The 27,545-nt window shown below is 56.1% G+C and overlaps 1 protein-coding gene across 4 annotated transcripts in view; it reads right to left on the bottom strand.

Moving 5' to 3' along the window:
- Positions 1–27,545, bottom strand: part of PAX7 (paired box 7) — a 72,425-nt gene that overhangs the window by 19,666 nt on the left and 25,214 nt on the right. For all 4 annotated transcript variants that reach the window (XM_077311464.1, XM_077311467.1, XM_077311466.1 and 1 more), the window contains exons 5-7: positions 12,078–12,277; positions 7,019–7,184; positions 6,386–6,588 (exon numbers count right to left, since the gene is read on the bottom strand). In XM_077311464.1, the coding sequence (XP_077167579.1) occupies positions 6,386–6,588; positions 7,019–7,184; positions 12,078–12,277 (569 nt within the window). The remainder of the gene's footprint in view (positions 1–6,385; positions 6,589–7,018; positions 7,185–12,077; positions 12,278–27,545) is intronic.

Here is a 27,545-nt window from a genome sequence, read left to right as displayed (position 1 = left end):
AGACGGCAGCGGTGAGGAGCAGAGGGACCGGTTCAGATCCTGCTTGTGGCCGTCAGCCCCCCACCCCAACCCTACAGGAGGGGACTGAACTCCATTGAGGTGGGCGTTCTGTCCTCAAGGGCGGCCCACTGACAGGCACCCTAGATGTCTCTAGGGAAGAAGAAGAAGAGCTGGGGCCAGTCCCAATGGAGGGATGGAGACAAGCACAGCTCCTAGGGAGCTCTAGTGCTTGGGCTGGCAGGCATCTGTCCCGTTGGCCCTCAACTTTTTCGGCAGCCAGCACAGCTGGGCCCCCGGGTGACCTTCCTGGGATGCTTCCCACAGCAGGACGGTCCATCCCAGCACCGAGGCCTCCCTGCCCAGCAGCCAGCGCCAGGACCAGGCTGGGTCTGAGGCAAGAGGCGAGCCACTCAGGCGGCAGAGCCAGGAAGGGCGCTGGGGGGCACAGGGACGGCGCCAAGGTGGGGCCTCTGGCAGAGAGCTCTCCACAGCCTCGCCAAACTACGGACCCCAGGATACTCTGGGAGGAAAGGAAGCCACGACAACTGAAATGGTACAAATCCACCAGATCTTTCCGGGGGAGCTTTGCCTCAGGCAAACGCAGACGGAGTTAGCATATACTCAATTGCCACAACGAGGGTGACAGAGAGGCCCCCTAATTCCGCATGGGCTGCAGAGGAGGTCAGGCAAAGGGACTCTGCACATGCCTCAAGTGCCCTTTGCGGCTTCTGCTCTCCAGGCGTTGGGCCTGAGCGCCAGAGGTGGCCGCACCCCTCCCTTTGTGCCCTGCGAGGCCCGCTCTGGAGGGAGGAGGCCGTCCGGGTCCTCGGCCCTCTCAGGCCTGCCGCTGTCCGGTCTGCATCTCAGCCAGGGTCCCTTTGTCCCTGCGGGCTGGACCCGAGGACGGTCTCTCCTGCGGGCAGCCTGCTAATCAGTGCAGGGGGAGAGAAACCCTGTTTTTTATCCCCTTTGTGCAAATCCCTGGAGAGGCACTGGGCTTTTCTTGATAGTGCTTAACTGAGATTAGATCTGAGCCCCCCCTCCCCCCCCCCGCAGGCCCCTCTCCCTGGCAGCTCCCCGAGTCGTCCATGATCTCTTTTCAGGGCCTCCTCGACTGAAATGAGATCCCCTCATTCCCAGCCCCGATAAGCTTAAAGAGCAGGGCTTATCGGCAGCACCCCGGCCCTCCGCCCCTTTGATCAGCTTCCTCGCGGACTGGCCGCAGCGCTAGCCAGGAGAGCCGATCTGCCGCCTGGGCTGAGGCATCCCCCTCGTGCGCTGGGGCAGCGGGCGGGCGCGGGGGAGCAGCTCTTTTGCAGGGCCGTCAGCGGGCCGTCCCAGCCTCCTGCAGCCCCCTGGGAAATGCCTGTTGGCAACCCGGGGCCCTGCCAGCATCCCGCTCTGTGCAGCTCTACTCTGGTCCAGCCTGTGCTCAGATCATGCCCTGCCTTCTCAGGATCACCTCCCCGGACCCAGCCAGGTGTCCATTTCGTCTTGCATCCCCAGACACCTCTCCCCAGAGACACCGGTGGAGCCTGACAGCCGGGACCCCCGGCAAGCGGCCCTCAGAGGAGCACTGCCACAACACATGGGACAACACACTGTCCCATTCCCTCCCACTCCCTAGCTGGCCCCCGGCCCCTCTGTGGATCTCTTGAATCCTCCCTGGGTCTTTTCTTTGGCCATCATGCAAACAGGAGGGGGGGAGGGGGCACCTGAACAGGGTTCATGTGAGGGGCTAAGGCCCACTGCCAACTCCCCTCCCTCCCCCCATTCTGCAGCGCCCCCAAGGAGTTCTAGTTCTGACCAGTGACTTTGTCCAGTTTATTCCATGCTAACTGATTTCGGGACAAGTGGCATTAGGCTTCTGTGGCTGGAGCTTTGGATGTGGGGCAGGGGACAGATCTGGCCTGCAGCAGTCTGTGCAGTTCGTGCATTTTCTAACCCCCCCCTTTGGGGGTCACAGGGATGGCTGGAGGGCACTGGTCACGGCCCTCATAAGAGCAGACCTGGAGCTGCACCCAGGGGTGCCCTCTGGCTGCACAGGAGGAGGCATGTCAGCGCTGGCCTCCTCCCAGCCGGCCTCAGGAAGAGGAGGCAACCTGCGGCAGGAGGCTGGCCCTTGACCCGCCAACCCGGGAGGGCAGAGATGGAGGGATGGGGAATTCCTTGAGATGGGAGGGGGGCTGAAGGCCACACGGTCCTCCCTGCCCTCCAAGGGAACGGATCTTTTTGACTTGGAGGCCAGCAGAGGAGCCCTGCTGGACTGGGCCAGAAGCTGGCAAAGTGACCCAGGGAGGCTCAGGGACCTTCCACACACACACCCCTGCCCCCCCCCCCAACCCCCACAAGAACTCCCAGCTAAGAGCTCACAAGAGGGACGGAGATTTTGGGCAGCTCCCTCTTGTTTTTACAACCCTGCTGTTGGGCACCCCCCTTCTCTTCTGAGGCGTTTTAGGGGGGTGGGGGGAGGAGGTTGCAGCACCCTGATGAAGAAGATAGAGGAAAGAGACCCCCTCTGCAGCCTCCATCCCTGCCTGCTTGGCTGGACCCAGCCCCACCCTCCCCGCGAGGGAACACGCCCACCTGAAACACAAACGGCACGGAGGAACCCCCCCCCCCATCTTCAACACCCAAACAAGAAAAAATAAACATCTCCCTTTTCACATGAGAAAAAAAAAGTCACGTTTGATTCCCTTTTCCCACTGCTCTGGCCGAGGCATCTAACTGACAAGAGCAGATGGTGGGGTGGGGTGGGGGGTGGGGGGGGTGCGGGTGGAGAAAGAGTGAAAAAATTTACGGGAAAGAAATACCAGCTTTGTGGGACTGTATAGGTTAAAAGTTTACTGAGAGAGAGCGAGAGAGAGAGAGAGAGAGCTGTACTTGATACGGAGCTTTTCGGCAGGCGTGGGGGGGGATCTCAGTGAAGGGGGGGGGCAGGTTGGCCTTGCGATTTGTTCTTGCCTAGAAGGGGGAAGCCTTTCCAAAAATCTGAATGAATGCTGGCTTGAAGATCATGAAGCCTCGGTCCCCAGACAAGGTGGAGGGGCTTTCCCACCACTTCAGCTGCTCCCCCAAAGAAAGGCAGATTCAGCGGGCAGGGGAGACCCGGCAAGCCCAAACTGCTCATGTTGGAAACGGCTTATCTCGGGCAGCAGCTGCCGGTACGAGGAGGCAATTCTGGACTAGAGGGACGGATGGCTGGACTCAGTGAGAAGGCGCTTTCACAAACACGTGACACGGGGCTAAGAGGAGAGCGTTCTTTACCCTCCGAGTGAATCCACACCTGCGCCGGTCGGTCGGATCATGAGAACCAAGCGAGGCCGGCTTTGGCATTCAGAAGTTCGCAGCGGGAGCAAGGCGGGTCAGGGGGGCTTCAGGAAATCGGGGTCTCCTGCCTCCACGCTCAGAAACGGCGGCCCAGAATCTTGCCTTGCACAGATACCATGCGCTGGATCCCTGAACATGCCTGCCTGTAGCTGAGCACATCACGTCTCACAAGCGCAAGGCATCTTTGGGGCGCAACCGCACACACGCCCGCGCCACCGTCCTTGAGGCAGCTCCGCACGGCCTCGACTCCCTTTCTCCCCCTCTTTGTGTCCAAGTGTCTCTGACTGTAATAAGCATTTAAAATGAGTCTTGCCAGACCAGTGGATGGGAGGAGAGGGGAGAGGGGGGAGAGATTTGGGAGGGGAGAGGAGGAGGGGGGGGGGTTAAATAGCAAAGAATTAGGGGGAAAAAAGATCAGATGCAAATCACTAGTGGAAGGAAAATTACGTGCAATTACCCAGCAAAACTGGGCAGCTCTGCCCACCCCAACCAACAAGATCTCATTAACAAGCAGAAAATAAGATTGAAATGGTGAGTAAAGGAGCCGAAAAAATGAATTTGAATGCCACATTTGTCCACAATTACCCCCTCGTTCACACATATTTTATTGCAATTTTTTTATTATTCTTAATCTCTCCATCCCTCAAAGAAGATTGGGAACATCCTGGCATTACGGCTGCTGCACAGGGGGAGGCATTAAGGATTTCCCTGTTTCCCCCTGAAAGGGAGGCCGGCTCTGCCCGCTCGCAAATTTGCCAGGGTTGGGTTGGCGAGGATAAGAATTCATTGCTGCAGCTTACCGCCATGTAGGGACAAGGCCTTTGGGGAAATCCCCGACCTTCGGCTGCGCGGGAAGGCCAAGCGGGCACCACGCGCTCTCCCTTTGTCAGCCTCCTGCCTCTCTCTCGCCACAGCCTCCACTGGCAGGGAGGTGGGCAGGGGACGGAGGGATGCCAACGCAGGCTGCGAGAGGCCAGGAGATCTGGGGGGGGAGGGGAGGCTGCGGATTCGGGAGCGGAGAGACCTCAGTGTGGAATCACAGCACAGAAGCCGCTGTTTCCGCTGGACTAAGGAGGTCTGGAGAGCGACTGCAATTCGGGAGGGCTCCAGGCCCCGTCTGGCATCCGGCTGGACTGCCCTTGGCCCCAGAAACCTGCACCATTTGGACCCTCTGCTGCTGGGCCTGGGGGACGCCTGGAGAGCACCACATGGGGCAGGCAGGTGGGGGGTGGCCGGTCCCACTCTGTCGATAGGCATCAGCCAACTCCTGGCCCAAGCGGGGCCCTCCTGCACCTTCTCGGGAAAGGGGTGAGGTCAGGGCTGCTGACCGGTGGGGGCAAGGTCCCCTTGGGGCTGGGAGTGTCCTTTCGGCCTGGGATTGGCCCCCCGAAAGGCCCTGCCTCACTCCCAGACATCCTTGCAGGATGGGCCACTGGGCTGAGCTGGATCCTGCTCTCATTCCCTCCCTGACCATTGGGCTCAGCAGCCCTCCCAGGCCTCAGTCTGATCCATGACCTTCCCGATGCTCTGCTTGTCTTCTCCTGGTCCAAGAGGCAACAACTGAGACCCAGTCACCGGCTGGTGACTCAAAGCACAACAGTAATTTGCAACTTTTGCAGACGTCTAACTGTTCACACAAACAGCTCAACAGGGTTAAGGATTCCCTGGCCTGAACAAACAAAAAACCCATCAAAAGCCAAAGGCTGCCGTGGCAGAAAGAAGATGCCATCTTGTGAAACTCAGACTTCCTTCCTTCCTTCCTTCCTTCCTTCCTTCCTTCCTTCCTTCCTTCCTTCCTTCCTTCCTTCCTTCCTTCCTTCCTTCCTTCCTTCCTTCCTTCCTTCCTTCCTTCCTTCCTTCCCAACGCAACAGACACAGCTGCAATTCAGCTTCCGAAAGATTTGTCCTTTTTGCAGAGTCATTTGCATGATTTGAGAGCCCTGCGTGAGAATTTCTACAATGTCTACATGCAGAGTCAACGTTTGAGAATCGGAACAAGGTTCTCGGTTGCCCCCCCCTCTCCCCCCTTGAGAAGGCATTTCATTCCAGCAAGGCAGATGGTAACACACATCGCTCATATTGTCTACGGACTGTGGACAAGCAGCTCTTTCTCAGGCTCCGAGCCTCCGTGGGCTTGGAATGTCTCTCCGCATGACATCCCTCTCCTACATAATCCCCATTCAGCTAGGAGAATTTCTAAAATTAATTCGAGAAGCAGGGCATTTTCTGGTTGCCAGGGCTGAATTTGTGTCTTTCCCCTGCCTGCATTTCTAATGAGCCCCTGACAACACTGCAAAAAGCACCCCCCAAAACACACACACACACACACACTGACACACACAGACACTCATGCAGTCGTGATGGGTTCATAGACAAGGCTGCCTCGAGATTGTCTGCCGTGTTTACACCTGCTGCACTCTCAGGCTGGGATGTGGTTTGCACAAGAAGAGCGGATCTATTTTGTCCTGCCCCATCTCACCAGAGCTTGGAAGCCAAGCTGGGTCATCCCCAGTTATAACTCAGAGGGAAGACCACTGGGGACCGCCCAGGGACGTAACGCTGAGGCAGGCAAGGGCAAAACTTGTCCGTCCATCTTGGGCCTTGAAAACCCTGCAGGGTCACCGTAAGCTGGTTGGGACTTGAGGGTGCCTTACGCAACTTTATCAATGCAAATCTTTCAGTATTAGAGTAGCTTTAGCCGGGCTGGCAGCCTGGATGGGGGAAGAGGGACCACAGATGTGCACCCCCCCCCCACAGCATTCTCCCTGAAATCCAGAAAGAACAGCATGGCAACCTGGAGGAGTCGTGGGGCTCCATTTGGGAAACAGGAGCCGATTCACTGGGAGTCCATCGCCTGGGCAGATATTCAGAGGGGGAAGTCCTTGGCACGAGGGGGAGGGGAGGGGGGAGGGCACATCCTTGGGGACAGCAGCAGCTGCACACATCTGGCAGGCTTGTGTCCTCGAGCGGACGCCTGCGAGCCCAGCTCCACGGACCCTCGGTCCAGCAGGAGTCACAGCACCGGAGGAAGCTGAAAATCCCAGGCGGGGCTTACCTGAGGGGAGAGGCCGTTGCTGACCGGATTCATGTGGTTGGCCGGGGCCGCAGGGTTCATGAAGCTGTCCGAATAGCTGGAGAAGCTGTGCCGGGCCCCGTAAGCGGAGCTGGAGTCTGCGGCGGCGGCAGCGGCAGCCAGTCCCCCCTGGTGCATGGTGGACGGCGGGAGAGGCTGGGGCCTGTGAACGGTGCTGCCCCCGTCTGCAGGGAAACAAGCGGAGTTAGAGGCAGTGGCTGGCCGGGTCACCTCCTCCCTGGACTGCCATGGGGGCAGCTGGTCCTCTCCCCCGCCACCCTTGGTAGAAAGGCCAGCCTGGGTCTTTGGGGGAAGACTGACCGGCTTGCCTCCAGCCCCAGGCATTCTGCTGCGAAGGGCAGGAGGGAAGTCCCTGGGGGGGGGGACTGGGGGGGGGCTGTCATGGCCCTGGCAGAAAAACCACACTGCCCTCAGCTGTGCTGGACAGGAAGATCCAGTCAGGCCAGAGTCCGCAGAGGTCCTGGCAGGGAGGGCTGCGGAGAGGCAGGTTTTCCCCTTCCCCTGTCTAAAGTCTTGCAGCAAATTCATTTTGCATTTTTGGAATCCAGAGGCCTGCCCAAGTGGACCCCCCCCCGCCCCCCCTTCCTCAGTCACCTTGGGAAATCGCGGCCGTTGGATAGGTGGAGTCTGGCAGCTGATAGGGTGGCAAAGCTGGCATCCCAGTGGGCGGGAAGCCCCCCGGCAAGAGGTGGTTGAAGGCAGCCAGCTGGTTGGCTCCGGCCTGTTTGCGCCATCGGGCCCTTCGGTTGCTGAACCAGACCTGGGGGGAGAGAGAGAGGCAGGCACGGCTCATCCCGGGAAGGCCACGGTAGGGGGGGGGGAGACAGGCCTCCTGCCCGGGGAGACCCCAGGATCCTGGGCTCGATGGACCCAACTTAGCCGAACCCCAGCCCAAATCCCTTTAAGGGTTTAAATACATCAGACAGTGTTTGAACTTTGCAGTCATACAGATTCTGGTGTTTGTGTGTAATTTATTTAAGTCATAGATAGAAGCTGGGCATGATGCATAAGGGATCTTACTGCGTTTTGCCCTGAAACATTCTTCAGGCTTCAAGAACCCCAGAGTGGCACAACCCCGGAGAATATGGTTGGGAGGCAGAGCTGTGGCCACCCCCACCCGGCCCCCCTTCCCACCCCACCCAACTAGCCATTTTGGGAAGGGGGGGGGAGGTTGACATAAACATTTAACAAATTATAATTAATGGACTGATTGATTAACTAGCCATTTTGGGATGGGGGGGAGGTTGACATGACCATATATAGTCATATCACCCAATAAACGTTTAACAAATTATAATTAATGGACTGATTGATTAACTAGCTATTTTGGGAAGGGGGGGGAGGTTGACATGACCATATATAGTCATATCACCCAATAAACATTTAACAAATTTTAATTAATGGACTGATTGATTAACTAGCCATTTTGGGAAGGGGGGGAGGTTGACATGACCATATATAGTCATATCACCCAATAAACATTTAACAAATTGTAATTGATTGACTGATTGATTGACTGATTGATTGATTAACTCCCACCCCGTCGGGACCATGAAGAACTCCCAGGCTGGGTTTCATGACCCCTGGCTGAGACCTTCTGGCCTCTGCTGTGCCCACCCCCTGGCCACGAGCACTCAGGTGCCTCAGGGAGGCTGACATGGACATGGCAGGCCAGGACAACCAGGATCTGAATCCGGCCTCAGCTGCTCAGAGAAGACTGCCTCTCAGCATGGAGGATCCATGGGCCCCGAGTTTCTCTCTGCAGCCCTGCCTCCCATGCAGGTGTCTAGCCTTGCCTCCTGAGCCCCTCCAGCTCAAAGTTTTACTCCGGGGCGGGGGCGGGAAGGAGCGGAGGGATTTCGAAGTCCCGGGCAAATTGATTCCTTCCTTGCGCCTCTTATATGCAGCCTTCATGGGGGGGGCGGGGGGGGGGCAGCGTAGAAGCCTAAAAGATGATGCAAAATCCATCCCCACAATGCTCCTTTGAAAGACGGCTGAAGACGCTCCCCCCCCACCCCTTTATGCTTATAAATCATTTTATTGGTAGTTAAAATATACAGGATTGAGTGTCGAGAGGGTAACGTGAGCCCCGCTTCAAAGGGGACCTGTTTTCGCTCCACCACAGCGGAGGTTTTATCAGTCACTCAGAGATTCTCCTGCCAGGGGATCCCGTTACGGGAAAAGCTAATCCCAAAGAGGCAGCCCGTTGCTTCCGAGACCGAACCCACCCGGTCCAGATGTGGGGGGGGGCAGTCTAGAGGCTGTCCATTTCCCAGGGCGGCCCCCCGCCCCACCTCCCAGGCCAAATGTATTTATTAGCATGGGAGCAGAGTCTGCAGCAGTCAAGATGGCGGCCAGGAGGTTCCCGCCACTGGAGGTTCATTCGCTATATTTCAGGGGGCTGAAAAGGGTCCCAACAGGGGCGCAGCTTTGTGTACAGCAAGGAAGGGAATCAGGGCGACCGGCCTTGAGCCGGAGTGAGAAACTGCAGTCATTAAATGCCGTCATTAAGTAAGCAAGCAAGCGAGCAGAGACTGCTCTAAGCAGACCTTTCCCCAGCTGTGTTGGAGAACCCCCTACGTGTGTTTTCTTTGGGGGGGGGGAGGGGGAGATTCTCCAGTCCCACTTTGCTCTGACTTCTGCTCCTGCCATCTGCCAGGGAAGGACAGATGGGGAAGTCCTCGGGTGAGAGGGCATAAATCGTCAGGTGAGGACGACATCTTGCAAAAACACCCGCCAGTCCTGGGACCAAAAACTCATCAAGAACATGGGCGTTTTGCAAAGATGCCCCAAACAGTAAAGAGGGCAACTGATTTTGAAAACATTAAGAATGAATTTTCTTGCATGATTGGATCAAAGCCTGTCCAGCCAAGCAATTAACTATTTATTAAAACATTTTGTCTCCCACTTCCCCCCCCCCCCGCAACTCAAAGCAGCTTACAATACATACTGGAAAACATGCAGCCACAACAATAAAGCAGCTAGACAGATGGCTCAGGAGTTCACCTGCCGGGCACAGAGCCTCCCCCCTCGGCTTGGCTCTGGGCAGGTAGTGCCTGGCCTATGACGTTCATGGCTCCTGCGTGATCCTGCAGGTGGAGGTTTCAGGGAGGCATCACAAGGCCTTCATCCACCAAAGCTGAATATTATCTAAAACTTTGTTGGCCTTAAAGGTGCTGGAGGGCCCCACATTTATTCTGTCCTCCATGTAGGCGTGGCAGGGCCTCTCCAGGGCCTGTTATGCACACGTTAGATAATGCACTTTCAAGGTGTTTTTGCGGCTGGATTTCCCTGTGCGGAACAGGATCATATACTTCTAAAGTGCGTTGAAAGCGCATGATCCAATGTGTGGGGCACAGGCCCAGGGTTCCAGGCAGAAAAGTGTCCTTTCCGGGTCTGCTGAGACCCTTTCTCCGGAGGTGCAGGCCCTGAACGTGGGTCCTTCTGCAACCCGTCAAGTATCTCCCGGCTCATCCATGCGGGAAACTGCTGAATGGGTGGTGTGGAGAATGCAGCCCAGTCGGAGCTGATTTATGCTGCCTCCACAGGCTTTGCAGGGCGAGCGGTCAGCGGAGGTGGCTTCCCATTGCCTGCCTGGACTTGGCTTCTGAGACCTGAGAGGTCGGGCCAGGCTGAGCGGGTATCCTCTGAGGACTGTTTCCTGCACTGCCCTACCTCTCGGATGCAGGGGCATTTCCCACCTGTGTCCAGGTTGCCTGGGAGGGAAATGGCGGGATGGGGAAGGACAGAAGCAAGTTGGGTCTATGGACAGCTCAGGCACTTCCCAACCAAGAGCTCTTCCTTTCTTTTTAAAAAGTGCTTCTGTCTGCAGGGTCTCAGGCTCTCCCCCCCTCCCCCCTCCCCCAGCAGGGCCCGGGAGGTCCAGAGAAGAGGGGCTTGGGGAGGTCGCTGCACCTCACCCCTTCCAGCACAGCAGCTGCCCCGTGGCTGGGAGGGGCTGGAGTGAATTAGGGCAGCAGCTCTGGGTCAGCTCCCACAATTTGTCCTCCTGAAGGCAGCCAGGTGGATGCTCTGTTACTGGGAAAGCAGGTCCACCGGGAGCTGCCTGGCTTAATCAGCACTGGATGGCGGAGGAAGACGGATGGGCAGGCGAGGGAGACGGGGCTAAGTGGAAACAGGGATGGGAAACTCTTGGCGGAGAAGAGGAGTCCGGTGGCGGCGGCTGGAAGGTTTCGCTTGCCAGGCTGTCTTCTGGACCCACCTCTCCAGATGGCCTGAGCTGACCTCACCCCAACTGGGCACCAGCTGCCCCCTCCCAAGAAAGGCAAAATGTCCAGAAGGAACTGGGGGTTGCATCCAAAGACCCTTTGGGAGGAACCCAAACAGGACAGAGGAGCAGGACGATCCCAAGGGAGAGGGAAGACACTGCCCCCCCCTCAGGCCCAGCTGGGAGGAGCTCCCCTTCCTTCAAGGCCTGGCTCAGCCTGCAAAGGCCTCCCCACCTCCTGCCTCTGACTCTCCAGCCCACACTGAGGAATGGCCATGAGGGGCCACCACCCTCCGCTGAGAGGCCACAGAGCGCTCTCCAGGGTCACGGGTCAAGGCTTTTCACCACAGGTGCCTCCAGGACCTTCTAACTGGGAGCCCCGGGGATTGAACCGGGGGCCTTCTGCGTGCCAAGCAGAGGCTCTGCCACTGAGCCACAGCCTTTGACCCTTCTCCCCCCCCCTTGCAAAGTGTATTATCAGCCAGCCAGGCCTCTCCCCCCCCCCCCAGAACATCCCATTTGTAGGTCTTGGGAGCCAGTAAACAGATCCCCTCTGATACCCAGAAAATTTTACAAGGGGCGGCCGGCTCAGAAGTGGTGGGAAGAAACCGACCGTGCCAGCCTGCGGGGCTGAGAAAGCCACCAGGAATGCGGCTGGGGAAGCAGCTGCGGAGAGGCCTCTGGCAAGGGCTGGCCGGGCTGGCCGGGCTGGCCGGGGGGGGGGGGGGCGTGCGCATGCGCATGCACGGGGGGGGGGAGGACAAAGTCCCACTTCCAGGAAAAGCCTCGCCCCTCTCTCTCCCGTCAAGCATCCCCCGGCTGGTGGAAGACATCGCCGAAGCACGAGCAAAGTTTTTGGAGAGCTGGACGCGTGGATTTTGTGGCCCCGTGTCAATGCCGTGGCAAGAAGCAAACCTATGAGTGGGGACCCCTTGGGCCCTGGACACGAGCCCGTTTGTCCAACTTAATTTTGACATCAGCGGCCTCCAAAGGGCACCTGGCACAGGGAGGGGCAGGCCTCCAAGATGCCCAACTCGGGGGATAATAAAAAAGACCCAAAAGGAACAAAAGAATCTCTCGTGACAGCCAGGAGAACGGACGGAGCGGCCATCGCAGGGGAGTCCCCGTTCCCACCTGGAGGTTGGCACCCCTAGGTCGGCTTCCCCAGACAGAGTGTGTGTGTGTGGGGGGGGAAGGAAGGCGCCCCCAGCTAAACAGGGCTGCCTTGAGGATTAGCCTGTCTGGCTCCGGGTGCAGAAGATCCCGGCCCACAGGCAGCCCCACGTCCCTCTTCCCCTCCTTACTGGGAGGGCCCCGAAGCTGCCCTTTGGCCACCCAGCGACACCCGGGGAGCCTAGCGCTTGTGGGCCAGGCTCCTGCGGGGCGCCCCCTCCTCCCGCCTGGTGCCCAGCGCCTCCCCCTCACCTGGACCCGGGCCTCGGTGAGTTTGGTCCTCTGAGCCAGCTCCTCCCGGGTGTAGATGTCCGGGTAGTGGGTCCTCTCGAAGGCCTTCTCCAGCTCCTCCAGCTGCTCCGCCGTGAAGGTGGTCCGGCTGCGGCGCTGTTTGCGCTTCAGGGGTAGGTCTGGCTCCGACTCCACGTCCGAGCCCTCGTCCAGCCGGTTGCCTGCGGAGGGACAAGAGGGGCGAGGTGGGCGCCAGGCCGGGCAGCGCGGAGGGCTCAGAGGCAACACGGGACCGGTGGGTGCGGCAGCAGGGAGGGCCGGCACGGAGATTGTGCCGCCCCAAAACGAGGCACCCTCGTCCCACCGGGACCTGCGCCACTGCCCTGCCTGGGTGCAAGCCCCAACCCCAGGGCATTGGCTTCTGTTCTTGGCGTGACTCGTGATTCAGGGGCTCACGATGGGGGCCCCGCCTGGAGGGAACGGCCGCTGCAGCAGGAGGACGCTGGGGCCCCATGAGCCTGACATGACACGGCCCCTCTTCTTCCCAAGCCCAGGGGCCTCCCCCAAACCTCCAGGGCTTTCTACCCTGGGGGCCACAGGTTGCAGTTCTCAGGGCAAAGACACCCGTCCATCCTGCGCCTCCCTCCCCAGCCGGTGCCCTGCTTCCGTCCCTCCTTCTGACCACTCCAGGGAGCCTCTTGGGCCTCAAAGTTAAATTAATCAACAGGATTAGGTGGGAATTGGCCACGGGCCTTGGGCCCACTGCCTCCTCCTCAAGCACTCTGGCGGCGCCTGGAAGGATTGCCCATCAGGCCCAGGCATGGAGGCGCATTCATTAAGCGGAAGACAGGCTGCCTGAGCCTCTCTAGGAAGGGGGGGTTAGGCGTGTCTTCCAAGGGGTTCTTTCCCCCTCCTCTTCCCCCCCAGCACTCCCCCTCCAGCACCCTCGCAGAGTCTCATCTGGACCGACGGGAAACATTTTTTCAAGGGCCTGTTTGGAATCCCTCTGAAGCTCCTTGGCGAAGCTCTTGGAGGGAAGGCAGGCAGAGTGGGGCGGAGTGGCTCCCCCGATCCGGCAAGGCAGCCCTGGATGCTGCTGCCTCTGTTTTCAAGGGCCTTCCGGCTTCAGGACAGGGACCGAAAAAGATGCTTGCCTGCTGCTGCTGCTGCTGGCTCTCAGCAAAACAGGGGGAGGGCTGGCGAATCAGGCCCTGCAGCTCTTAGCGGCAGAAGCCAGAAGCGGGCCATCCGGGGTGGGGGCCCTTTCCCTTTGGAGGTCAGGGGGGGCCTTTGGCGGCTCCAATCCCCTTTCTCCCGGCCTACCTGAAGGACCCAAACAGAAAATTGTATCGGGGCCAAGAGGCGGCTTTTGATGTGAGGGCATCCTAACTTCCATGCCCCCTTCAACGGGGCTCTTTTGCACTTGGAGGGGGTTTGCCGCCGTCTCTCCCTCCCACCGTTTCCACCCCATGGCACGTTGAGAGGGTGGGGCAAGGCAGGGGTCTATCTCTCTGGATCCCACCATCTCTCCAAGGGCAGCAGAGGGGCTAGGATGGAGCCCAGGGGGGAGGGATCGGCTTTCAACTCCCCCCCCCCCATGCTGCTGCTGTCAGACGGACATGGAGTTCAGCTGTTTGGCAGTCAGGTCAGGACTGACCAAGGAGAACCCGTTCTTGGCAGGCCATAAAACTGACCAACCTTCTGAAAGGGACAGAGCCAGGCCCCGAGGGAGCCTCTCGCTGGGCTGCAAATCTGAACGTTCAACGGCTCTTTCTTTCTTTCTTTCTCCCCACTGCGACCCCAACATCCTCTCCCCCTCACTCTTTTCTGCTGGCCAGTCTGGTAAGTTTAACTGCACCAGCATCTGGAGGCCGACTGAGCCTTCATGTGCCTCTCCAACCCTGGGGGGGGCCCTTCCTGACCCACAGCCAAACCACGGCCCAACTCTGCACCCTGAGGTGGCTTAACCGGAGATGGCAGGACCCAGCCGGGGACCTTCGGTGAGCAAAGTCTTCCCCCCACACCGCTTGGCCACAGGGTGCTAAAGTCTGGCCAGCTTTCCTCTGCCCCCCCCTCCACATCCTGTGCAAAACAGCTTCAGCAGAGACGGCAAGTGGCCCCCAAGGCATTTGTGGCTGGCTGGGGATTTGAACCCAGCACACTCAGTCCAAGTACGACACTCCAACCTCCACTATACCCCCTAGGGTTGCCAAACTCCAGGTGGGGGCTGGATGTCTCTGGGTCTTTTAACATCCCAAGCGACAGATCGGTTCCTCTGAAGAACAGGGATGCCTTGGAGTTCAGACTCAATGGCATTATACCCCTTTGGGGTCCATCCCTCCCCTCCTTCCCTCCTTCCCTTCCCAGGCTTTACCCCCAAATTTTTAGGGACTTCCCACGTGGGGCTGGCCCCCCTGACAACCACCCCTCTGGCAGCCGCCCTCTTCTCTTTCTCTTGGGAGCATCAACCTCCCCCCCCTTTGCAGTGGCTTGGCTCCATCCTCCCCCCCTCTGCACCCCGCCTCCCCCCCTGCCCAGCTTGAAAATCCAAGTGGTGCCATTGGGGAAGCACATGACCAAGAGGAACGAATCAGAGCAAGAGTAGGCCACTGGCCAAGGTGCACCCTCCAATGGCCCTCCACGTTGGCCAACAGGAAGCAGGAGGAGATGCCCTTGAAAAGGTCTTCAGAAACCAGCCTGGGGGTCCCTTCCCTCCCCCCCCCCAGTTGTGTGACAGTCGCCTGCAAGTGAACCCCCTGGCCTGTCTTGGCCACCCTCTCCTCATTGCTGAAAAGAAAGCCCAGGAGAGGGAGGAGAGAATGGAAGTGACAGAAAGAAGAATTGGGGCACGGAATGAAAAGAAAGATATTCCTGCGTCGTCCTCGGGCCCTTTATCAATTCTGTCATCTGTTGCACCAGAACGGCCTCGTCCGCATTGTCTCACCTTGGACAAAACGAGGGGGGAGGCGTTTTTTTTGGTGCCGCTCTCTTTAGAACAGCCGGGACAGGCACCTTAGGGGGCCATTAAAGAGCTCAATGTGGAGCTGACAGGCCAAAGTGATATCAATAAACTCCAGCACGTCAGCTCCTCAGCACGGCTCACGGAGAAGGTGCAGCCTGAATATTAAAACCGCCTTCGATGGCCTAGAAAAGGCTCTCCGAATGGAAGTGGGGGTGTCTTGGGGGGGGTGGGGGGGAGGAATGGAAGAAGGAGGAAGGAGGAAAAGAGGAAAGGAGGGGGCCTGGTCAAGGAACGGGGGAAGGGGGTTGCCACTGCGGAAAGGGGCAGCCAACTTCTAGCAAAGGGTCAGCTGAAAAGTGGAGGGATGAGGGAGCCATTGGGGGTGGGGGGTGGGGGGGCAGCACCAGTTCAGCACTGGAAGCAAGGGCTGCCTCCCCAAGGCCCTGCCTCCCCGATCTTCTATGCGGCTGGGGGATTTGGGAGACAGGACTGCCACGCGGAGCTCTGGAGCAAGGGAGGGCAGCCAGGTCTGAAATCCCAGCTCCCCCTCCTGAGAAACAAACCCGCAAGCTGAAGGGCTCTTTCACGTAGGCCGAACAACGTCTGGTCAGTCCACTTTCGCCACACTTTGCACCTGGATTTTACTGCGGAGATCGGTAAAACTACTTGCAAACTCTCACAGCAGTGCATGGAAGAGGATTTCTCACAGAATCGTCTCCTTTACTTTCCCCGACAAAATTAACGTCATTTAAAAGTTGGGTTTGTTACAACAGTTGTCAAGCACATCCTACATCAACGACAAAAACAAACACAAAGAACAACAGGAATCACCACAACCGGCCCTGCTCTGCCACACCCAGGGGCGAGACCAGAAGTCGCAAGGGAAGCGTCAGAAGCCGCGGCTGTCTCTGCCTGACCCCACCGGGCGGAGGATCTGCACTAGCCGCAGCTGGGAACGTCTCTCCCCCGCTATGAAGAAAGCACAAGCCTCTATTGTCATTATTCTCATCATTCAATACTATATTTATTATTTTGAAATCTCCAGTTCTAAGGGAATATAGCGTTGCTTTTAACTGTTCCTAATTCTTGGGCTTTATAGGGATTCGTGATTATAGTAAAAGTGTAATCTGCCCTGGGTTTCCAAAGACGAGGCAGAATATGAATCCCATAATAAATGAATAACAACATGATCTTTGAAATAGAAAAGAAACAAACACGGACACGCATCGCCACATCCCTGCAGAGGGTCCTTCAAGGCAGCTGCGGACGGGAAGAGCCCTTCAATCCCCTTCCCAGCAGGGGCCAAATGCTTTCCTGAGCGCCAGCGCGCTTGGAGAATCTCACCCAGGAATTCCAGCACTTTGGCAGCCCAGCAGGAGGCCTCACGGCTCCCTGCAGCACCCAGACGGTGGTAATGAGCTCACGCTCAGTCACTGGACTCCCGGGATCCCGGGTTGGGCTGGGAAAGTTCATGCTTCTCTTACGGTTCCTTCCTACTTGGAACAAAATGGCAGCCTTCCCTTTCCCGGGCCGTATTTATAAAACTTATGCAGTTGCAACTGGGGCTTGTTTTTGCGTGAACTGCATATGCCCGGCTGGAAATGGCTCAGAATGGTGGTTCAAGGGAACAAAACAACCAAACAAACAGTGGAAAATTTGCCCAAGAAAAGAGTCATGGGGAAAATAGTATTTTCCAAACAAATGTGAAAGTTTAGAGGATGAAGCTTATTTATTGGAAGATCTCAATTTAAGGGGATGGCCAAAGGGACCATCAGCTTGGCAGATACTTTGTCAGCCAGCAGAAGGAGGCTGGAGGCGGGGGGCTTTCCTTACTTGCTAACGCTGCCCCTCAGCCCAGACTGGCTCCAGATATGGCTTCTGCCGCACAAAGCCCGGAGTGCTGCCCCATTCTGCCCCCAAACCACCCAAACCTTAGTCCTCAAAAAACACATTTAATGTGGCAAAATACCTCTGGCAATTGCCAATTTATCTGCTTTCCTCCTTCCCTTCCATTGAAGCATGCCCATCAGCACTGCTCATGTTTATCAGTTGCAGTCTATATTATACACACACACACACACACACACACACACACACAAGGTTAAGCCAAAGTGATGTAGAAAAAGCAACAGTCAGATATTGCTGATCAGACCGAAAACCTCAGGCGATATCAACGGAATTCATGGCCCCCCAGGCCTTTCCAGCGAGTGCTCAAAGGGAACAGGCTTCCAAAAACTCCACCAGCTTCCTCTTCCGTCAATCCCGCCCCTGAGGGGTAGTTCCTTAGTACCCCCAAATTCCCAGACACTGGAAACAAGAGGGCTAGGCACCAGCAGAGGCTAAAACACCCTGACCAGAGCAGCTGAAAGGGCGTTATGCTAAGGGGACCAGATTTTAACATTGGTAAAGCGGGACACCATTGACCGGGGTGTGGGTGTGTGTTCTTGATTAAAAATTTTGGTCTAACAAAAAGTTTAATAGAACGCATCGAACACAAAAATAGTATTGTAATATATATTTTTAAATTTCAACATAAGTACAATTTGCCAGGTGCCCCCGGATGTCCCTCCAAAAGTGGGACAATCTGGTCACCTTACTTTATGCCAAGCTGGACGAATGGCAGAGAAAGGCCAGGTCCACAGCAGGGCCACCCTCTGGGAATCACAACCGCTCTGCAGAGTAGACCCAGAGGAAGTGGCTCCTTTGGCGGCCTGGGCTTAGGGGCAAACCCTCCATGCTCAGCTCCTCCACACCCCAAACATTGTCCCTCCCAGGCTGCCCCTCCAAATCTTTGCCCCGTAGGTCCCACCTGTACACCACAGGGACAAAAACCGAGCATTCCGGCTTCAAAACATCCAACTAATTCAAAGAAACAGAAAAAGTAAACTGGAAAGAACCTTCCCTTAAATGGCTCCACGTGGACTCTTGGGCCTGGGGTTGCAGAAAATAATTTGGTGCAAGGGTCTCCCCCCCCCCACACAGCCCCTTCCCAAGATCCGATTCAGTCGCTCCACACAAAAGCGGGCCCTTCGTCCTTGCCACAAACTGGCCTTTCATGCCAGAGCCTTCCGTCTCCCCCTCCCCCTCCCCTCCCAGCAGCCCCCAATCAATCTCCAGCACCCCCCAGCCCCTTTTCCCAGCTGGCGAGGGACACCCCCTTCCCCGGCAGAAAAGGAGCCTCGCCCCTGGAAGGTGGCAGAAAGAAACGTCGACAAATTTCTGATTTGCAACACTCTAGGAATGGGTTTCTGGCCATTGTTTGGGTGCAAATTTATAAATAAAGCAAGATCAAGGATCCAGGGTGAGGCCGATGAAAAGCAGAAAACAAGAGATTTTATGCCCGTAAGGAGCGTGGGCTAATGGCGATTTTTGAGGCAGCCGACCGTGGTTAGTAAACTCGGCTAAGTGATTGCCACGGAACCGGCTGAGAGGCTTATTTCTTAATTAGTGCTCCATATTAAGCCCTGCTGACACTTCACGGCGTTCAAAGTTTGCCAAGTGGAAGCCGAGGGGAGAGCGAGAGGAAGCTCCCGGTCCGGGTTGCGCGGAGGCGCCTCGGCAAGACCACCGCAGCGGGGAGGGGGCAGGAGAGCCAGCACCCCCGCCGAGGCCATGGGCGGGCCTGGAGGAACCCACCCGAGACTTCTCTAGGGGAGCGTCCGGGCCCCAGCCGACCAGGGCCCAGACAGGGAGCTGGTGGTCAGGTAGGAAATGCCTGCAGATTTGAGAGATGGAGCCTGGGAAGGGGCTGGGGGGAGGGGACCTCATAACATGGAGCCCCACTCTCCAATGCAGCCTTCGCCTTCAGAGGGAGGGGTCCCCGTTGTCAGGGGGAATTCTGAAGTTCTGGAAAGCCTCCAGTCCCCACCTGTAGGTTGGCAGCCTTCTCCTCAGGGGTTCCTTCAGGAGGTTCCTTTGAGGCACACTTGGGAACAACCACCAAGACTCCCTCGTCTGCCCCCTCTCCTGCTTTAGGATGCTTTGGGCTGAACTCTACGATTCTGTGATTCTGTGAAAAGGCACCGGGGCCAGGGCCCTTCGAGCATCCCCGTGGCCGGCCACGTGCCCTTGTGGATGGCCCCGGATGGGAGGTGTCCTTGAGAAAAGGTCGCTTTCGAGGTGCTCTGGAGAACGAAGCCTGCTTGGGTTCTGTCCTAACGGGAGTTCTCAGAGACCTCTCTCCGGGGTCAAGACCTGGCCCAGCCACACGGCCCCAGCCCTCCTAGCTGCCTGACAGGATGGTGCTGGGAGGGGGCAGCAAATTCCTTGCCCCCTCCCCGGGAACACCACAAACACGGTGGTGGACTTCCTCCTGAGTCCAGATGCAAAGCCCATCAGTTCCCACTCAGCGCCCCACAGGGAGGGCTGTGGGCCGCTGGGCATCTCCGCCGGCTCCTCCCCAACTTCATCCTGCCAGGGCCCACCCCGCGGGGGCACAGAGAAGAGCAAAGCTGCTTGCAGCTCCTTTCTGGCAAGACCTTAGAGCTGAGCGACCTGTCTGGGCTCCGCAATGTGGATTTGGCCCAAGATCCAGGCTGCCTGCGTTTGGATCAAGCCATCCCCGCTCACCTTTTGGCTAAACAACTGGCCTTTCTTGGAAATGTCCAGAGGGGAACGGGGACAAAATCGCAAAGGGAACACACAGGAGATCGACCTCTTCTTCATAACTACTATGGATCGCCCTAGGCCTGCCAGCCCAGGGTTTAATTCTGGGTACAAGTAAGCTTTTGCCCAGAATAAAACTTTGTGGTCTCCAAAGGACCTCTGGACTCCAATTTTTTGGTGTAAAATATTGCTGGTCCACTTGCTGAGATTACTGACCAGGACATGTGGCCCGTTGCTCACTGAGTCTAGAGAGGAAGCCAAAGAGCAGGTCGCCTTCCCAAAATCCCATCATTCAGCCCTTCCGGCTTTGGCTTTTATGTTTTTGTTTTTCAAAAACTCCTCTGCTAGCAAAGGGTCTGGATTCATTCCAGTCCTTTTGGAGGTAGGAAACATGTCGGGGCTTAGAACCTTTGTTGACTCCATCAGGTTCGGGTTACTGGCAGAGTAGAAAATTATAAACAACTGTCCGACATTTCCATTTCTAAAGCGTTCCCAGCAGCCCCACCCCGGCTGTGCCCCCACCTCACTTAAAGGTACATCCATTTAAGTGGAGCCCGATGGGGAAAAAGAGCCAGGTGGCTTACGGAACAAAGATGGCACCCTCTTCTTCTAAAATGCAGCCTTCTCTCCCCTGGTTTGGTCTCAAAAGCTCTCTGGGGGCCCAGTCTGTGTGACAGAGCTAGATGTTTCGATTGCGATTTGCATTTTGCCTGGCTGTGATGTTTTAAAATAAGCACATGCAAGACATTCCTAGGTGGACCAGTAAAACTACACCGCAGGGCCAGTTCAGTCCTGGCAGCCATAGCTGTTAAAGGACCTCTGAGTGGGGAAGACCCTTCTCCGCCTTCAAGCCCAGGCAGGGGAGGCCTGCTTGAGCAGGAAGCAGCTTCCGTCTCCAGCCCCTGTGGGGGTGTGGGGGGGTGTGTGGGGGTCCTGTCTACACTGGCTTATTTGGTTTTCTCTGAGTTTTTTGCCAACGTGATCCTGTGTTTGTTTTTAAATTTACATAATCCCACTGAACAGAAGAAAAGTGGAATATAAGTATTGAAAATAAAATTTAAAAAAGTTTAAGAAGAGCAGAAACTTAATTTTTATAGCAGGAACTGGAGACGCCTGGAAAAATCCGCTTGTGGAGGACTCTGTAGGAAAGCTCCGGAATATTCTATTTGGGGTTAAAGAAACTCCTTAGGAAAGATTCTGAGACACAAGGGAGCATCCCTCAAATGACACCAAGCTGAATTAGCCGGGGGAGGGGGCTCTAATATGACAGAATGGTTCCCAAAAATGCCCCACTGGGGAGGGGGGGGCTGTGGCTATGCCACAGTGTAGAGCATGCAGGGCCTCTCTCTTGCTGCTTGTCTCATCCTGTTATGTAATGCCTGCATCATTTCACGGGTCACGCTATTGCTTCTGCCTTGTTCCAGCTGCTTCAGATTTCTGCAGTTCTAATGCTATTGCATTGCTGATGGGCCTGTTGATTGCATTGACTTATGATGGAGGGTCAGCAAGGAAGGCAGGTTGCAAATGACATGGATCATTTAAAAAAATCTTATGGAAGATGGAAAAACGATGGAGAACTGGAATGAGATAGGATCCGACTCTTGCTTTGGGGGGTTCAGTGTTTTAGTCCACAGCTCGACCCTTTGATAGCCTAGGAAGGGGGAAAGGCAGAAATCTTGTGGAACAAAAAAAATTATAGATTTATAAATTCATAGATAGGTAGGTAGATAGAATTTTAGTATTTTGAAAGTGCATTTAAGTTTTGTATCTCAGTTTCTATAAAGCATTGCTTTAACCCCCAAACATTATCTCCTAGCGGCACAGTCTGCAGAAGATTGGCCTCTTCGATGGACACTGAACTCAGTGGTAATTTAATTGCTCTGAAATTGTACAGGTTGTTCCTCAGCCCAGGATTGCTAGTATGATCCTGCAGGGATCTTCTGAGGGTCTGAGGGTCTCTTCTGATACTCTAATGAAGGCCTCGGCCTCTCTGCCCTATGGCTGGCCCTGCGGAGGAACTGGCTGGCCCCTGGGTGAGACGGGAGGCTGGACTGGAGGGACCCTCCCTGGCCTGACCCAGCAGGGCTGAGGTTCTGTTCATTGCAAGCCTTCAAAACTTTTTTGTTTAGTTGACTGTGATTTTTACTTGTAGCTCTTCTTGGCATTTTTTTTAAACCCATCAAAGCCATGATTTGTTGTGTTTAACCTGAAAAGCTTAAACACACACACACACAACTTTGTCTAATTTTTAAAAAATCACCAAAAGCTCTGAAGTCGGATGTGCTCCCCCTCGAGATGGAATTTGCTTTGATTTCAGCAACAGCCTCATTGAAAGCGCTCCCCCTGCCCGTAACGTCCCCAGCTGAGTTTTTAATGCCAGAAGAGTTTTCTAAAAAGGGAGAATACGCACACCAAGATATAAATAGCCTCAGAAAACAGCTACAGAATGCCATTTAACTTTTCTCCCCGGAGTCCTTGCTGCGTGCCCCTCAGTGCTGCAGTTTGTGTCAAATTCAGCCCGAGACCCCCTCCGCGGAAGTCAAGGTGGGACCGCAAAAGCCCTTTGTCTTTGGAGTTAATTAATGGAAGTAACCTTGTGCTGATCTCCTCCTCAAAGTTTCAGGGACCCAGCTGGGGGCGGCAAGCTCTTGTCTAAGGCTTTGAAAAGGGGGGAAATGAATTCCAGGCTGGTATTAGAGGCCCAAAGCATTTAAAACATTTGGGGGTGGGGGTGGGGAGTAAAGGGAAAGCAGCTCCCAGTGGGGAGAAGGGAGCCTCTCCCAAAATAGCACCAGCGATATGAGTCCTTCCTTTGTGCCAGGCAGGTACCAGACCTTGAACGCCGTTGCATAAGCCACAGGTGCCTGCCCCACGGAGCTCACAGCAGTTCAGAAGCTGTCGCCCAGATTCCAGCCCATCCAGAAGCATTTCCCCATTTGCTGCCTGCAGAAGGCGCCAAGGCAGAATCCCAGGCCGAGGATCTTGGCCTGCAAGTGCTGGCCAAGACTTCTCTCTGCTAGACCCCCTGGGGAGTCAGGGGCGGAGAGATGGAGTAGCAGAGGCACCCTGCATCGGGTAGGTTTGGAGGCCCTTTCTCTCTGCCATAAGCCCCCAGGCCCTTGGACGTATAGGGTGTGGGGTAGCAGCCAAGGGGCTGGAGGGGTGCAGAAGACCTGGGCTGGCCTCTCCATGCAGCCACGCCCCCTCAGGGGTAACCACGCATTTATCCCCGCTTGGCCTGCTGCACAGGCGCCGTGGTTGACGTGGGGCAGCCCAAGCCCCCTGAAGAAGGAGGAAGCGAGGCCTCCATGCCCAGGGACCGTGGATTTCCTGGGCAATTAGCATTGGCTAGACAGACCCCCTCAAGGTCCACGTTGAGCTTGAAAGAACAGCCCTGGGCAAAGTGCAAGGAAGTCTGAGTCCAGGGGCACCTTGAGGACCAAGGACGTTTCATTCTAGCTGCCCCTGACTTAGGCCTTGTCCTGCTGCTTCAGACCACCTGAATCTGTCCGGCAGGAAGGGAGTTGGTTGTAGCCATGCAGATAGGCCTGAGAAGATGGTGAGGACCGTGTGGGGCCCCCGAGGCACAAAAGCCAGAAATCAGGAAGAACGGCAGAGTTCACCTTCCCCGCAGTCCCTAGAGAGGAAGAGCATGGGGCAGGGGGATTGTCTACAAGGCAACCGGTTGTGGGTCCCCCAGCGTCCCCTTCCCTTCCCAGTTCCTGACAGTCTGTCCCTGACCACAAGATTATTCCTTGCATTCTGCGGTTTGGCACCGTTATAAGCCTGTGTTCCCTTTGACCCCTCCAGCGCACTCCGGAGGCCTGTTAAATGCTATTTTGGATACCACTGGGCAAGTTAATTTGAGTGGTTGTGCCCCTGGCTGGGAACCCTTCTGGTTTTACATTCAATATCCTTCCTCCCCTCCCTTCCTCTTGATGCTGCTTTAAAATATATATCGCCCCGCTTTGCCCTAGCAATTTAGGCCTTGCTAAGGTCATCTCTCCGGGGGAACTTGTCCCTTTTGAAAGTGCTAAGTACAGGTTACGAGGGTCAGATGTCAAAGATCCCCCTTGAGGAAGGGGCGACTTTAGTCAGCCATGAAATATCTACTGTTCCAGGGGGAAGGAGGGATGGGCGGGGGGGGGGGGGGAGGAGGGCAGGATGGGATCTTGCCTTCTTGCTCTTCCTCCCTCCCTCCCTTCTCAGGACTGCGGGCCGATTTCCTTGCCTGGCTGTGGAAAGGCAGCTCTGACACGTGGCCTTCTCATCACCAGGAAGGGCCCTGTTCCCATCCACAGAGGCTCAGGAACAGGGGTAGTCAAACCGTGGCCCTCCAGAGGTCCATGGACTACAATTCCCAGGAGCCCCTGCCAGCGAATGCTGGCAGGGGCTCATGGGAATTGTAGTCCATGGACATCTGTGCCTTGTCCTTCACCCCCACCCCTTTGGCCTCTCCAGCAAGTAGGCGAGGCTTCCAAGGCTGGGGCTCCCTCTTTACAGTTAAGCTCCAATCCAGTCCCTTGCCCAGTAGACCCAGGTGGGCAGCCATGGTGGTGCGAAGCAGCAGAGCAAAGCTGACGGACCCATGGGCTCTGAGGAAGGGTGCCTGCACACAAAAGCTCATGCCTTGAATCAAACTTTGTGGGTCCTAAAGGTGCCTGACTGGACTCTAAAACTGAATCGGACCAGATGGCCCGTGTGGCTCCTTCCACTTCACACGGATGCTTATCCCCAGAATGAAACTCTGTTGGGCTCAGAGGTGCCCCTGGGCTCACACTTTGCATCCTTTTTGCAAGCCAGTCCTTGTGAACTTTCCACAGGGGGGGGGGCGTTTACATCTATGACACCTGTTTAGCCAGATGCGCCTCTCCATCCACCCGCCCGCTCCTCATTGGCCAAACATTTTGGCATCTCCCACAGCGCCAAGCAGGCTAGATGCTGTTTCCTCCAGGATGGCCTCAGGCCTGCAAGGGCTCATCCACCCGGCCCAGAATGGCTCTGGCATGTGGTACAGGCCGGTTAACCGCCTGGAGCAGCCTCGCCATTCGGGCTGCAGCCACATGTCCATGGCCTTAGAAAAACCCAGATTTCCTTCCCAGGAACCCTGCAGAGGAGTGGGGTGCAAATGACATTGTGTGGGGCACCAGTGGACAACAAATGCTGTATTTCCGGCAATATCTGTGGGCCAGCATCCGTGTGGTTGTTGGGGGGGGCACTAAAGATTAAACCAGCCACTCCTACCCCCCCCCCGCCCCTGTTCCTCCTATTCTCAGTTTCTCAACAACCGCCTCCCCCCCCCCCTGTTTCAGGGATGGTGTTGCTGAAATCTATTCAGCCCCACACTTTGACAGAAGTTTGGGGGTCTGATGGGTAACATATGGAGGAAGAAACTTTGCCTTGGGGGGCTGGGGCGGGCGGAGGTGGGGAGAAAGTGGGGAGAAAATGGACTTTATTCCTCCCCCCTTGCAGATGTACATTAATGCAAAAGGGGAGCCGGGAGAAGAGTTCTGCAGGCTGGGAAGGGGCGGGGGGGGGGGGAGGGGAGGGGAGGGGGAGGCAGCGGCCCTCCTCGCTTTTAAGGCCTGGTGTCTGAGCCTGGCCGTTGTCCCCGCAAAGAAAACCCATTCAAAGCTAGTCAGGCATCTGCCTTTAAAAGGGACAATGGGGCCCAGTCTATAACTGGCTGGCCTGATGCAGGCACCCTTTTGCCGCCTTTGTTTTCCCTCCTCTTAATAAACTTTTTCGGAGAGTTAATCAATCCAGTTGAATAGCTGATGCTCTCATTGTCAGCAAAGGAACTAACAGAAGGGCTGGTTTAAAAAAAATAAAAGAGGATGGGGGGGGTGAAGGATTTTCTACAAAAAGAGAAGGGAGACTTGAAAAGCATCAGACAATTCCCTTTCTAAGAGGGGGGTGGGGGGAGTCTATACGCAACCAAAACAAAACTTCCATTCAAAGAGGCACGCTGAAATATACAGCCGGTGAAATATATTCTCTTTCTCCAGTCCTCCTCGTCCCCCAGGAAATTTTTTATTTGGTTGACAGAACTGAGAGAAACGGTTCAAAATGCAGGGTGAGTGCCCGGCAAGGAAGAAAGTTCAGGGAGCCCGCAAATATTCCGTTTCCACTCTCCTGCTCCCCATCCTTCCTTCCTGCGTTGTTTTTGCTCGACTCACTCAAGGGGAGGAAATTAATTTTGTCACCCGCATATTTCAGAAGAAAACGTCAGCTGCCATGACTTGCCAGGTCTCCGCCCAGAGGTTAGAAGAGAACAGGGCACTTTTGGGCTCTCAGAAAGCAAAGATTTCAAAGTATCATTCATACAATTCAAAGGTTTCAAAGTATCATTCCCATCCATCATTTTCAGATGTGCATTGCAGATATAGGAAATGCACCCCCCCCCACACACACACAAAAGGAACAGCAAAAAATAACAGTCATTCAGAGCGCTGCAAAGCCTCCAGTTCTGAAATCTGGGGGAACTTTTAGAACTTCGCTTGCTCTAGTTATTCAGTGCTGTACTTGCGATCTTCTTTCAGCTCCGCTCCCTGGCCTTACGGGGAGCCCCCCTTGTCTCCCTGGCCTTCCCGAGCCCTGCAAAACTCTGCTCCACAAGCTGCGCTTCCTTCCCCTCCCGGACCAGACGCCTCCCCCCTCCCCGCTGACCCCAGCTCAGTGTTTAAGGCCTTAATGAGCGCTGACAAGTTTAATGAGTTTGTTTTAAAGAGGAAAGACGGAGCTGGTCAAGATTTCCGAGTCAAATCCATTAGGGCATCCCATCCCAAACACTGACAGCTTTGCCGAACAGGAGCTTAATCGACCGCCCAGATCCCAGCCGCTGCTGCTCCATTTTGGCCGCCTGATGCCCGACCACCCTCTCCCCCCAACGCCAGGCAAGCCCCAAGCGAATCCGTGCCCTCCCCTGCCCCCAGACGAGATACAGCCAGATCCTCCCCCCCTCCCATGGCTTTCAGGGCCACAACTGACCCCAACAAGGTATCAAAACGCAGGAAACTTTCCCAATTTCTCTCTGGGCCTTTTTGGTTTGCTCTGGGGATTTTGTGACCCTCCAGGCCTCCTCCTCCTCCTCCTTTTGGGTTGGGGGCTTTGAAGTAGAGCACTGGAGATAGCTGGACCCACGGGGGGGGGGGATCTTGAACATTTGACATGGTTTGCATCAGGTGGCATGTTTAAGGCCAGCAGGTTTAATTCTGGGTAGACGTTTTGGGGGGCATGCACTAATTAAACTTCGTGCCGCTGTACTCAGCCTAGGTTCTGTTGTTTCAAACCAATATGGCCGCCCACCTCTGCAGCCAAGCGACCAGCGAGGATCTGAATGACCCAACATGGTCATTTAAACGGAGGGAGCCCCTGAGACAAGAAGATGGCAAGCCCGCAATAATAATTTTAAAAAACCCTGTCTTGTGGAGCTATTTATTCATTGATCGTACGGCCTGTGTGCCTCGGTGTCCGAAATGGCTGCTTTGGTGGGCAAAGCCGGTGGAGATACACCCTGCTCACCTCCTTCCCCTCCCCAGACCTATCCCTCCTCAGGGTCTACCCCACCGTCTCCAGGAATGTCCCACTTGCAGTTGGCAACCCTAGGTCTCCATCACACATGCTAGGAACAAAGTATCTGCCTCCCTTGCCCCCCCCTTGCCCCCTTTACACAACAGGACTTGTGTTCTCCAGGTGTCCCCTGCAAAGAGGTTAAGCCAAGAGGGTCTCCCAATCAAGAAATGATGAAGTCTTGATGTAGCAAGAATTTCATTAAAGGTATTGGGGGGGGGGGCTGGCTGCCTCTCTCTGCCCCCCCCAGGACTAGTGGGTGGGAGTGATGGCCGGTCACCTGAAGCCCTGCCGCTCCACTTTATGAACTTTGCATCCGCCCTGATTAGAGGGGAGGAGGGGGGGTCTGC

The sequence above is a fragment of the Paroedura picta genome, chromosome 15 (assembly GCF_049243985.1).
Source record: "Paroedura picta isolate Pp20150507F chromosome 15, Ppicta_v3.0, whole genome shotgun sequence".
Lineage (NCBI taxonomy): Eukaryota > Metazoa > Chordata > Lepidosauria > Squamata > Gekkonidae > Paroedura > Paroedura picta.
Note: the sequence above shows the minus strand (reverse complement) of the source record. Positions and strands in the feature narration are given on the sequence as shown.